Source organism: Megalobrama amblycephala, linkage group LG23, assembly GCF_018812025.1.
Source record: "Megalobrama amblycephala isolate DHTTF-2021 linkage group LG23, ASM1881202v1, whole genome shotgun sequence".
Lineage (NCBI taxonomy): Eukaryota > Metazoa > Chordata > Actinopteri > Cypriniformes > Xenocyprididae > Megalobrama > Megalobrama amblycephala.
The window spans coordinates 7919370-7931660 of record NC_063066.1 but is presented as its reverse complement, the minus strand read 5'-3'; the positions used below and the strand labels follow the sequence as shown (position 1 = coordinate 7931660).

The window sequence follows — 12291 nt, the reverse complement described above, 5'->3', positions numbered from 1 at the left end:
GTGGTCGGGAGCATTTCCATTGTGTTGTGGCTTGATTTCGTTGTGTTGTGAATGTTATGTTTGCTTTTTTAATTTCGTTGTTTTGTGCACTACTGGGCCACAGTAGTCGGGTTATTGGTACAGCTGCAAACTATAATAAAGTCAGAAGGAATCTTCTTCAAACAGTGTATGGTGTCAGGCATTAAGTAGCACTTTACAGAGCAGGTATAAAGAATCCCATGGTATTACAATAGGACATGTTCAGTGCAGTGAAACACAGCATTGCATTACCAAATTGCATATCCGAAAAGCCATAGTATTACCACAGTACCATGGTACTTTGCTAATGTAAGTTATTTTGGCAGAAGCTATGGTTAACATGGCTACTTTTAGTAAGGGAAGGGCACAGACCACCTCATGAGATGTGGAGAAATGGTGTGTTATGACAGCAGTACAGATCTGAAGACATTTTTACAAATACATGAGACTAGCCAGACTCACATGAATTAAACTATTTATTGGTAAGGTCTCAGAAGAGTCTCACTTGAGTAAGAATCATCCCTCAATACTGATTTGGTACATCATGACATCCATAATGAGTCTCTTCACAGTGGAAAGAATCCATTTCTATTGGTTTGGGTTCTAGTACAGCAACTTTTCTGCATAAAAACAAAACTAAACAAACAGAACATCAAACGGGGCATCGATATTATTCATCTGTGATATCTGAGTGTCACAAAATTCTAGTGTTTTAATACCAGCTGTTGATTTGCACATAACAAGCCACCTTCTGTTAGAAATATAAAAGTTGATATTATGAACAATATTCTACTGTGCTGCATAAAGGTAAATCTATACACTGTACATACAGATATATTTTGAAAAACAAGTTTCACAGTTTTAAACTTTATTTAAAGTATAAACCATTTTAAAACACTTTACATAAATTATTTCTGTGCATGACTAGAATTTGCTTTGGAGCAACCAAAAAAAAAAATAAAAAAAAAAAAAATACAAAAATGAAAAATTATTACATATCATACAAAGGAAAATAAACTCAACCATCAATGTTCATCTTTGTAGCTAAAAGCGATGACTCCTTTATGATTGTCATATAGTACTATGCATGATAAAAATGAAAACAAACAAAGTAAAAATAAATAAATAGTTTCTGACACTAGTAACCTTTCAATCTGGAGACTGTGAGTGTTTTTTCTGATATCTCTATACAGAAGTGCCCTGGTGAAGGTCTCGTTACTCTAATGCGACTGGGACGTACAAAACTATCGCATCTAAAGCACACTCAGAACTTCACTGTTATCTGATACAATGCAAGTACTTCTCTATCAGTGATGAAACAAACTATGTCTGACTTGGATTTTCTCATCACTTCTACTCCACTGGAATTGTTTTGAAGAAACAGTCTGTAGACGATGGTGCTTGCTGCAGTGGCGATTGACAGTTTAGCTGTGAAGAATGTGAGGCCTGAGACTGACATTTGTCTTGACGGATGTTACTCCTCAGTTCTGACGTCGAGACCGGGCCTCTCCAGCGGCGCGCGAGACTCGCACCACCTCTCCGAACCATCAGAAGGGTACCATCTGGCACCAACATCCTCTCGGTAACCCAAAAAATATGGGTAAAAATATCTATTCTTTTTTAAAAAGGGGATTTTTTCATATTTCAGCAACCGTAGCTCTGTTTCGTTTTTCAGTTTATCAGTGCTTTTTGACGTCCATTGTTGAAAGACAAAGACGAGGTCTTTCAAATTGTTGTTTTTTTTGCCAGAGGCAGTATTAACAAAGTTTTTGAGTGTTCTTCTTTTAAAAGTCCCTGCAGCGTTCAGTGAGTTTCCCCATTAGTTCAATTATTCTCCGTGGGTTCAGGAGATAACGGAAAAAAAGCGAGGGAAAAAAGAGAAAGACGAAGCGAGAGAGAGAAAAGAACTGAAAACCGTAAAGGTATAAGCGGAGATAAAGCGAAATATAAAGAAACAGGATAACGAAAGATTTGGACTGTTACCTCTTCCCCATCTCATTCTGTCTCAGGAACTGAATGTTGAAACTGCTGTCCGCTAGTTCAGGGTACTGTTCCACTGGTAAAATGTAGTACCCGTCGTACCCCTGCACTTTCCCTGTCGAAAGGAGCTGCTGTCTCTCTCCTTCAGTCCACAAGCGGCTTCCCTCTTTGTTATCCCGCGCCCGCTGCTGCTCTCGCAGCCAGGCGGCCGATAGCGCCCGCTGCCGTGCCAACTCCAACAGCCGGGCTCTCTCCTCATCCAGCACGTCCGACGCCAAGCCGTAGCGCACGCTCAGAGAAAGAGCTGGAACCCGGAACTCGACGGTGACCCCTCGCCGCGATCGGCCGCTTACTGTCACGTTGATCCCGCTTTCCAGTGCCTTACGTCCGTTGGTGAGTCCCAAAGCTAGAAGGTCACTGTCAGCTGAGCCTATCTTCACGAAGAAATGACAGTCACGGCCATCCTGCGTGTAGTGCGTTCCATCCAAGTAGACGGCGCTATTTAGCACCAAAGCCACCTTCCTGCTGTCATCGCTGGCCATGCTCGAGACCCCTGTGACCACACGGCCTTCCTTCACCGCCAACATCACTCCTCTTCCAATGATGGGGGTACTCGTGCCAAACCAGTGGCCCTGTTTCTCGTGTTTGGTCTTGCGCTCTTTGTCAAGAAGCCGTCCCTCCAGAGCCATGAAAGCCTGGTTGTGCCTCTCGGCTTCCTGCTGAACTCCGGTTATCAGCTGCAAGGAGAACATTTAAGGCCTTGGTAAATGCAAGTAAGATCACATAATACAACATTCACTGACCTGCTACAAAAGTAATTCCGCTCAAGATTTACTATGGGATTAATGTAGTGACTCACCTGCCCATTTTCACTTTCTTGACTGGCGAGGAGCTCGTATGGCGGATCCACAAAGTAAAGTGTGTGTCTGGGAAAGCCTGGGATGATGTTGCTGAGCTGAAAGCCAAACATCACCAGCCAACTCTTCACATCTGCAATGAAATAATATATAGGAAAGGAGCGTATAAGCTGTGATTTTGCAATAAAAAGGTTAATTTATTTACTGTTTATAGGGATGTCAATTGAGTAAAAACCTGAATCAAATTAACTGCATTATGTCTTTACATTTATATTTACATTATAAGCCTTACATATACAGTATATGTACCATTCAAAAGTTTGAGGTCAGTAAGATGTATGTTACACTTTATTTCAAGGTGTCCATTTTACAGTGTAATTATATTTTAAAGTACTGTATAATAATAATTAACTACATGAACTTACTAATAGGGTTAGGATTAGGGTTTGGTTTAGGGTTAGTTGCATGTAATTATGCATAATGTACAGTTATTACTAGAGCAATACACTGTAAAATAAAGTGTTACCGAAATTTAATAAGAAATAATAATAATAAATGTTTCTAGAGCAGCATATCAGCATATTAGAATTATTTCTGAAGGATTATGTGACACTGAAGACTTGGGTAAAGATGCAGAATTAAAAAAAAAAAAATCATTGCTATCAAAGGAATAAATTACATTTTATATTTATAATAAAAAACTGTTATAATAAATGTAACAATATTTCACAATATTACTCTTTTTTTACTGTGTTTTGATCAAATAAAAGCAGCCTTAGAGATTTCTTTTAAAAACATTAAAAAGCTTACTGACCCCAAACTTTTAAATGGTAGTGTATATGACAAGCATTCCGATTACATTTCTGAAATATTATTTCCATATCATTGAGCATTAGATCAAAAACCTGTATTTATTTTATCACATTATTTAAAAAAAAATAGACTTATTTAAAGAACTAAATGAACATGTAAACTGACAGCCCTAAATAACTAATAAGTTGGCAAAGCTCCCAAAAGTCACCCAATCATAAAATCATAAAGTCACCTGTGACATAATTCTTCACATCCAGCATGTCACTGAGCGGGTTGTTATTCTTGAACATGTACAGGTTGAAGGGTGCCAGATCTTTACCGATCTTCTGCCACATGGTGTAATCAGGCGATGTCCATCTGGCCGCTAAAACATCATAGTCTCTCTGCGTGAAATGCACCAACTTGGTTAGTGAGTCATAAAGCCCTCCGTGGAAGCCGACGACGAGCTGGAACTCAGGGTTCGAGTCGTGGTACACCTCCCCATAAGCAGTGTACTGCACCTGTTTGATCATTTGCCCGTTGCTGCTGAAGACAGCCAGCGGCGTGCCGGTGTTGTCAGAGGCGATGTAGTACTCCTCCCCACTACTCACCTCCATGGCAAACAGATGGCCCTGCAGGTCATAGTACAAAGAGCTGATTTCCGAGCTGGAGTGGTTGAACACATGCGTGACCCGAGTCGGGTTGTTCAGGTCAGCATAAAAGAACTGGAGGTGCTGACCCAGACTGTTCTTAGTAGACACCCTGCGTCCCAGCCCATCGTAACGGTACTGCACGCTCCATCCTCCAGCTGCGCGGCTGTAGGCTCGCACCAGCTGGCCTTTAGAGTTGTAGTCAAACACATCGCCGCCCCTCTGGCTGAGGTAACCGTCCTCGTCCAGACGGTACTGCACGTCACCGAGCCGCGTGATGCGGTCTCGTAGGTCGTAGCGGAGCGGCATGAGTCGGGCACTGTTACCCGGGTTGAGCAGATGTAGGTTGCCGTTTAAGTCGTAGCTGTAGCGCCAAGTGGACCAATCGTTCACTTTGACACCGCTGAGTTGTCCGTCACCATCGTACTCATAGCGGTACTGCGTGGTGTTGGCGTACGGGCCGATCTTTAACTCTCGTTTGATTACTCTGCCCATGTTGTCGTACTGCACCGTCATCCAGTACATGAGAGAGCGAAAGATCTCATACTGAACCTCTTTGATTCGCCCGTGAGCATCGAAATGCTTGCTAAGGGTCATCACAGCAGTGGTGATTATCTGATTGATGTCATAATAGATGACTCCAAACTTTCCAAAGTGCTCCACTTTACCGGAGATCTCGTCGTAGCGGTACAGATCCACAGGAAGCGGCGTCTCGCTGATCACCGGCTTCATGCTGGCGATTCGGAAACTATTGTCGTGGTAGGTGTAGTCGAAGCGCGCGTTCACCATACCTTCCTCCGAGAAGCGATAGATCTGTTTGTCGATCAGGGGACCCATTTTACGATAGCGAATCGTGCAAGAAAAGCCACCGCTCTGCAAGTTGACCATTTTTAACACTCCTGCTGTCTCGTCGTAGCCAAAGGTGATGGCTGTGCTGTCATACAAGATCTCGGAGAGCTTGGCCAGCTTGCCGTATTTGTAGAGGACACGACGGCCAGTACCCAGGAAGTAGGTGGCCTGGGGACGTCCATCCTCACTGAAGTCGTAGATGATGGACGCGTTGCTCTCTGGTGGGTTGTAGGTGTTGCGGATGTAGCCGATGGAGACGTGAGTGAACATGGTGTGACGGGCAACGCTGGGCATGGTGACAGCCGTGATGTGGTTAGACGTGTCAAACTCAAAGATGTATTGTCTCTGACTCTGCAGGAGCAGCACCATGGACTGTAGAGAGAAATATTTTCAGAACATCATTATCACATTCATATTAATTAGCAACAACATCTTTAGCAAGCTGTCATAATTCAAAATGAAATCAGGAAACTGTTCTCTTTGCTTAACCATTGCATTCTGTGCCGATCCGGCCCAGTCGGAATGGATATGGTTTCATTTTCCACTGGGGGGCTGATAACAGAGCTCGTTGGAATATAATACAAATGTGAAAGTGTCTTGCTCAGGGGTCACACCTCAGTCGTGGTATTGAGGACGGAACAGAGCTCTGTACATTCAATTCCTGCCGGTTCTTATTTTGGGTTATAAGTCTGACTCTCTAACCATTAGGCCACGACTGCCCTGAAATGTGTCAGTTGTTGCCCTGATGAGTTTAAAGACGATTTTATTATTAATTTGTGTTTGAGTCACTTAAATATAGCATGCTTGACCAGCTCCGGAGAAATTGGTAGCCAGGCAACAGATAAGTGACCAATCCTGAGTGGCAACGTCACTACACGCATTCTACCAGCACGGTTAGCCAGCTGTGCTGAGAATTCAGGGCCGAGACGGTTTGTAATCGTGCCGTACTAGGCTCAAGTGTAAATACAACCAGAACCTTTCCTTACCGTTCTTAGAACCATTTGGCCCGACGGTGGAAAAGCGGCTATAGTGCTCCGAATGTTGGAAAATTCAATTAAAAAACAATTACTGAATGAATTTATGATTTTGTATAATATGGTGTTTTTTCCATATTATACAAAATAACAACCCTGCTAAGAATTAAACAGCATTTTATTTGTTTTAGTTTTTAAGATAATATATAAATATAGATAATATGGAATTTTAGTTTTGCTAGTTTAATTATAGAAATGCACTAAATTGTGTTTAATATATGCTTCAATATATTTCAATATTTTACAGGAAAGCAAGTAAAAAAAACTGTTGAATAATTTAATTTTATTTATTTTATTAACTAAATAAAAGGCATTACAATCTGAAAACAATATTCCCAATAACCTTACTTTAATTAAAAATCTCACCTTGTCCAGGTAACTGTAGCTCCAAACCTTTCCATCTACAAAAGAGCGTGAGAGTATTCGGCCTTGTGGGTCAAACTCTGTTCTCTCACTCATACTGCCTCGGTGCAGACCCACTAGCTGGCCTGTACTGGAGTACGACACATTCACCACTGCAAGGCTGCTGCTGGGCTGCCATATTGCTGGTCTGCCCTGAGCATCATATGTGATCCTCAGAGTAAACTTCCTGTGGTCGTCATAGATCTTCTCTGTCCGTGTGTTCCTGTCGAAGTCTATTGACAGTAGATTGCGCCCATGTGCCTGCAAATTGCACAAATATTTGGCATGAAAACCACTCCATTTGGTGAGATGATTAGTTGATCTAACAGATCAAGCAGGATTCTTGCACAACTTTGCTTGCAATGAGCAAAGAAATGTGAAAATAATGTACATAATCACAGTAATTAAAATCTTAGAGCGAGTGCCCACCCGAAGTTTCCTGCCAAACACAGTGACCTTGCCCTTGGACAGCTCTTTGCGCAGTCTCCACTCGATGGAGTTCAGACCGTTGTCAGTGGGAAGGGTGATGTTCCTGCGGCCGATGGTGGGACTCACTGATCCTGCCAGGATATGGGGCTCAGTGTGATAGCTGATTCCCATCCCATTGGCGTACATTACTCTTAGTGTGCCATTGTTACACAGTTGGTAGCTGTTCCGTACTTGATCTGCAGGGGGCAATAGTGTGACATAAAATTACCATAAAATTAAGTGCAAAAAGTATTTCATGACAAATTTTCAACATGACAACAGGATAAAACGACAACAACAAAAAAAAGGCTTGATTTATTTTGAACTCATGAAAGGGCTGTGGGGCATTTATCAGCTCAAGAACAGTCTGGCTGTCTATCTTTGGATCATAAAAGATAACAAGAGAAGTGCTTTGTTTATATCAAATGATGTGGATCCCTGAATCCCTTTGTTTCAGAGTGCCACAAATATTTATGCTTCAGAACATCCACTATAAATAAATTACAATCCATGAAACTAATTTATGAGCAGAAGGTACACTCATAATTGGAGATAATATCTCTTATAATTTATAAGGAACCTTTTAAAGGCATTTAGTCAATTTATTATTCGCCTCATGAGCATGTGAAGGTTAGATTCAAAAGCATCATCAGAGGGATGTTCTCCTTGGACTAAATCCTCCATAATTCATTCAAAAGGTCCCTCCCCCATCCTTTGTTATGTCTGGTTGTATTGAAGTTTTACTTTTTTGTTTAGTCTGCCATGGGAAGGAAGTAAAACATTTTTGCTTTCTCCCTCTATCTTTTGTACTTTCATCTTAACAGATGAAATAAGCTTTGGGACAGTGGGGTTTGTGGCTGAGGGCAGATGGAAGACAGTGTATATTTACTTGGGATAAGGTAATGAATTTGTCTCAAATCATATGCATCACATCAAAACACAACTGTAGTGCTAGGCTTGGGAGAGAAAACAAATGCTGTTTTCTGCACTGAATCATACTTTCGCTTCCAGCCTCCCACATGAACGTCGGGGGTATCTGTATCTTGCCAAGTAAGTTTGTAGGCACTGATATATAAAACAATTAAGTTAAAAAATTAAACGAAATATGAAACCAACTAAACTGAGCACAGAATCATTTTCAAAATGATTTATGAAACCCAAAATTTATTTTCAAAAACAGCTACTGAGCAGACAAACCTTGCACAACAGTATAGGAGGCTTCTACTGATGAAAGATTAGTGATAACCGTGACGTCATCATCTCTGTTGGAGCTCTCAATGTCAATGTTGATGGACTTTTCGATCTCTCTATGCAGACTTGTAACCATTCCCGTTGGGTACGTCACATTGGTTAGTCTCCCTTCACTGTCATACCTGAAAATATACTAAATGTTAGGGAAAGGCATTTTAAAGTTCGTATTAAAGTGAAGCACTGGGGACAATTATAATTATACCCAAAACCATCTAAAAAAAAGATGAGTTATGTCTTTGCTCCAAACAAGTCTAATAAAGTTTGCTGGACCAAGAAGGTCAGGCAATTTTTTGGTTTTAGAAGAGCCAGTTAGACCAGCTGAAAACAAGCATAGAAGACCATCTAAGAAAAAGAAAAAGACATCATGCAATTCTGATTTCTTTAATGCTAATGTGAAGTAATTAACAAACAGGTAAAAATTGGTTTACTTTTCATGTAGATGTTCTTAACAGAGCTAATAATAGTAGAGGGTAAGGACCGAAGTAATGTGGTCTAGTAATGTGTAGACAATCACTCCATATGGGTTCAGTGTTATCCCTGCATCTGTCTCTCTCTCTTTCTCTCTTCGTGTAACATTACATTAGGGAGCAGATCTGGATCCTGCCACAGATCTGTCACAGTCTGGCTGATGTCTGTGCCAGTGCAGTGGAGTATGGGGAATTCTGCATCATCAAGAGCACGATTGCTCTATCCTGTTCCTGGAGATTTACTTTCCTGCTGAGTGTTCCAAGTCTAATCAAACACACCTGAAAAAGTTAATCAAGATCTTCAGGTTCCCTTGGAAATTAAAGGCAGGTGTGTTGCGGCGTTGGAACAAAACTCGGCAGGAAAGAGAATTTGTTCAGCGTTCCCTTCAAAGTCAAATAAATGGTCGTCCTACATGATATCTCTAGCTTTTAACCATACAGTGTTTTCAATATTTTATTTATTTATTTATTTATTTATTTTTGTGGGAACTGTGATACATGTTTCAGGATTCGTTGATGAATAGAAAGTTCAAAAGAACAGCATTTATTTGAAATAGAAATCTTTTGTGACCATGTATATGTCTACTCTGGAACTTTTTTCAATTAACTTGATGCTTCCTTGCTGAATAAAAGTATTAATTTCTTTCAAAAAAAAGTACTTCCCCCAAACTTTGGAGATGTATACTACAAAAAGACACAAAAGTGCAATTCTAGCATTTGTAAGCAAGTGTATGTTTATCACCAGAGAGGATCATTTACAGTCTCTGCAAACATCTGCAGATGTTTTAAGTAATGTAAGTTTGAAGTCATTTTACTGACTTACAAGCATTTTATTTGCTTAAGAGTGAATGTTTATCATTAACTTTGTATCTCCCTAGGTGCCGCCATGCTCATGTTGCATCCTACACTGTCATTTTGTTAAACTTTTCCATTTTACATTCAAGCTGTAGATTTGACTACAAATGAAGTTCTTTTTCAAGCGCTTTAGCAAGAAGAAAGTTGGAAATTCTGACTCTTCAAGCTGAATGGAATATATATAGAAAATGCTACTTCTGTTGAGCATGTATATCCCACTTTATATTAAGTGGCCTTAACGACTATGTACTTACATCAAAAAATAAGTACAATGTACTTATTGGGTTCATATTGAATTGCAAAACACATTTGCAGCTATTGAGGTGGGGTACGGGTAAGGTTAGGGAAAGCTTTGGTGGTATGGGTAGGTTTAAGGGTAGGGGTAAGATGTAAGGGATGGGTCAACAGTGTAATTATAAATGTAATTACAGAAATTAATTTCAGATGTAATTACATGCAGGTGTTTTTAAAATATAAGTACAATGTAAAAACATGTATGTACACAATCAGTGCATTGTATCAAATGATGAATTTAAATGTAAGTACATAGTAGTTAAGGCCACTTAATATAAAGTGGGTCCGAATTAAATGTACACAAAAAATGTCATAAAACACAGACACACAGCAACTTACTCATAAAAGGTTGTCCAGCCTGTCTCGTCTGCCTTTGTGGCCAACAGGCCAGTGTTTCCATTGTATCCCAGCAGAACGATCTCCTGGTTAAGAGCAGAGATAGAGCGCAGGCTTCCTGAAGGATCCAGTCCCAGAGTAACCACCTGATTTTCAGGCTGTAGGATGAGCCTGAGCAGTCCCGCTCCACCCTGCCCCGCCCCATCCCTACGCACTTTCATTGTATTGTTGCAGTTATCCACCACTGTGGCCAGCTCTCCATCAGGGCCGTAGCTGAAATTGTAGAGGGGCAGGCCTGTCACAAGACTGATGGTTTGTAGGTGGAGACCCTCCTCGTTAAACACATACAACTCTTGTTCCTGAGGGGACGCGACCTCATATTGCCCCAGTGCCGAAGGTCCCGGTCGGTTAGTGCGCACAGCGCGGATTCGAATGTTATTGAGATCTGCGATGTAGAGCGTGCCATCGGGTGAGACAGCCAGAGACATGGGGGAGTTGAGGCTGGCATCTGTAGCGTAACCGTCGTCCCCTGCGAAGCAGTTACAGTTGACGTCGTTCTTGCAGTCGCACTCTGAGACAGCACCAGCCAGCAGCGACATCTCTCCATTGGTGCTGACTTGTCGCACACGGTTGATCTTCTTCTCGTCTGTCTCGGCGATGTAGAGCACGCCCGTATGGGAGATGGCAATAGCTGTGGCGCTCTCCAGGGCGGAGTGGATGGCCAGTTTGCTGAGGGAATAGTCGATGCCAGGCACCTGGCAGTGCATAGGCCGCCCAGCGATGATGCTCACTTGGTGGTTTTCAGTGATGCGTAGGATAACATTGTTCTCTAGCACATAAAGGGAGTTATCCATGGGGTTTACTGCCAAGTCGGTGGGCCACTCCAAGCGCACCTGGATGAAAAATGAATTCAAGTTGAAATTAATCTTTCAGATTCACCATGCACTTTTCTTGTGTCATTTTCTTGGCTTCTGATTAAGGTTTTGCAAGCCTGCTAGACATGATTAATGCTTGCATATCTGCTTTGAAAATTCAAGATTACAAGAAGTAGATCCTGTCGTAAAAATGAACCATCCAACTTCCTGTTTCTGACTGAGAATAATTTATAACGTGTGCTGACGGCTTGCTGACCTGACTGACATCCATGCTGGAGTCGCAGCTCAGTGGGCGGACAGCAGTAAGGTCATTTGCACCCAGCAGAGTAGAGATGATGCCGTTTTGATCCACTTTCCTAATCATAGTGGCATCCACAAAGTACATAAGCCCGTTCTTATCGACAGCAATACCTGAAAAGAGAAACAAACAGGTAAAGAGTCAGCTAGGAAGTTCAGGGGTGACACACACTAAATAACCCTTTGCCTGACGGGCTTCGTTTATTTTTGTCTTCCGTGTTTCTTAATGATCAGAGCAAGTGAATCTTTGATCTTTGGTTTCAACCTGTTCTAAGTTTATCTTCAGGCTCTGCTCAATTCGTCTTTCCCTCCCAAGTCCCTATCCTATATAAGCTAGCAAATAATACGTGTCCATCAAGCATCACTCCTGTGTCAACCCATCAATTCCCCTTATCAGTCACAGAAGGCAGAGCAGACGAGAATATCTCAAAGTGCTGACAAGAAGATGCTCATAGAATGGACCTGTGTAGGTGTATGATGCAGAGGGGTTTGAACAAAAAGACGGGGAGACAAATAGCATGAGGGGAAAGACTGAGTGCACTTGACTGAGCATTTTCACTGTGAAGTCATCTGGGAATCGGTAATGAGGCCTGTGTAGTCTGTCACCTCTCTACTCTCTCTCTCTCTCCAGAAGCTCAAATTCAACGTCACATACAGAAAATGTGACAATGTGACATCCTTGACAGTTTGGTGCCAGACTGGCTATTTTTTCCTTACACCAAACCTGGATTTCATTTTCAAAACCTGCTCTAACTTATCATTGTACCTTTATCCTTTCCTTTCTCGTTGCAATATATTTGTTTTGGTTGAATATGTTGTGCTTTAATTCTAGTTTATGTTGAACTTTGGATTTGTGACCCATTGAA

The 12291-nt window shown here is 41.5% G+C and overlaps 1 protein-coding gene across 1 annotated transcript in view; it reads right to left on the bottom strand.

The window, feature by feature from the left end:
• Nucleotides 1-481: 481 nt before the first annotated feature.
• Nucleotides 482-12291, bottom strand: part of tenm2a (teneurin transmembrane protein 2a) — a 333490-nt gene continuing 321680 nt past the window's right edge. Inside the window, 8 exon segments of the mRNA XM_048175813.1 lie at nucleotides 482-2735; nucleotides 2858-2988; nucleotides 3901-5518; nucleotides 6547-6843; nucleotides 7012-7247; nucleotides 8248-8423; nucleotides 10257-11146; nucleotides 11385-11539. Of these exon segments, the coding sequence (XP_048031770.1) occupies nucleotides 1998-2735; nucleotides 2858-2988; nucleotides 3901-5518; nucleotides 6547-6843; nucleotides 7012-7247; nucleotides 8248-8423; nucleotides 10257-11146; nucleotides 11385-11539 (4241 nt within the window). The 3' untranslated portion in view covers nucleotides 482-1997.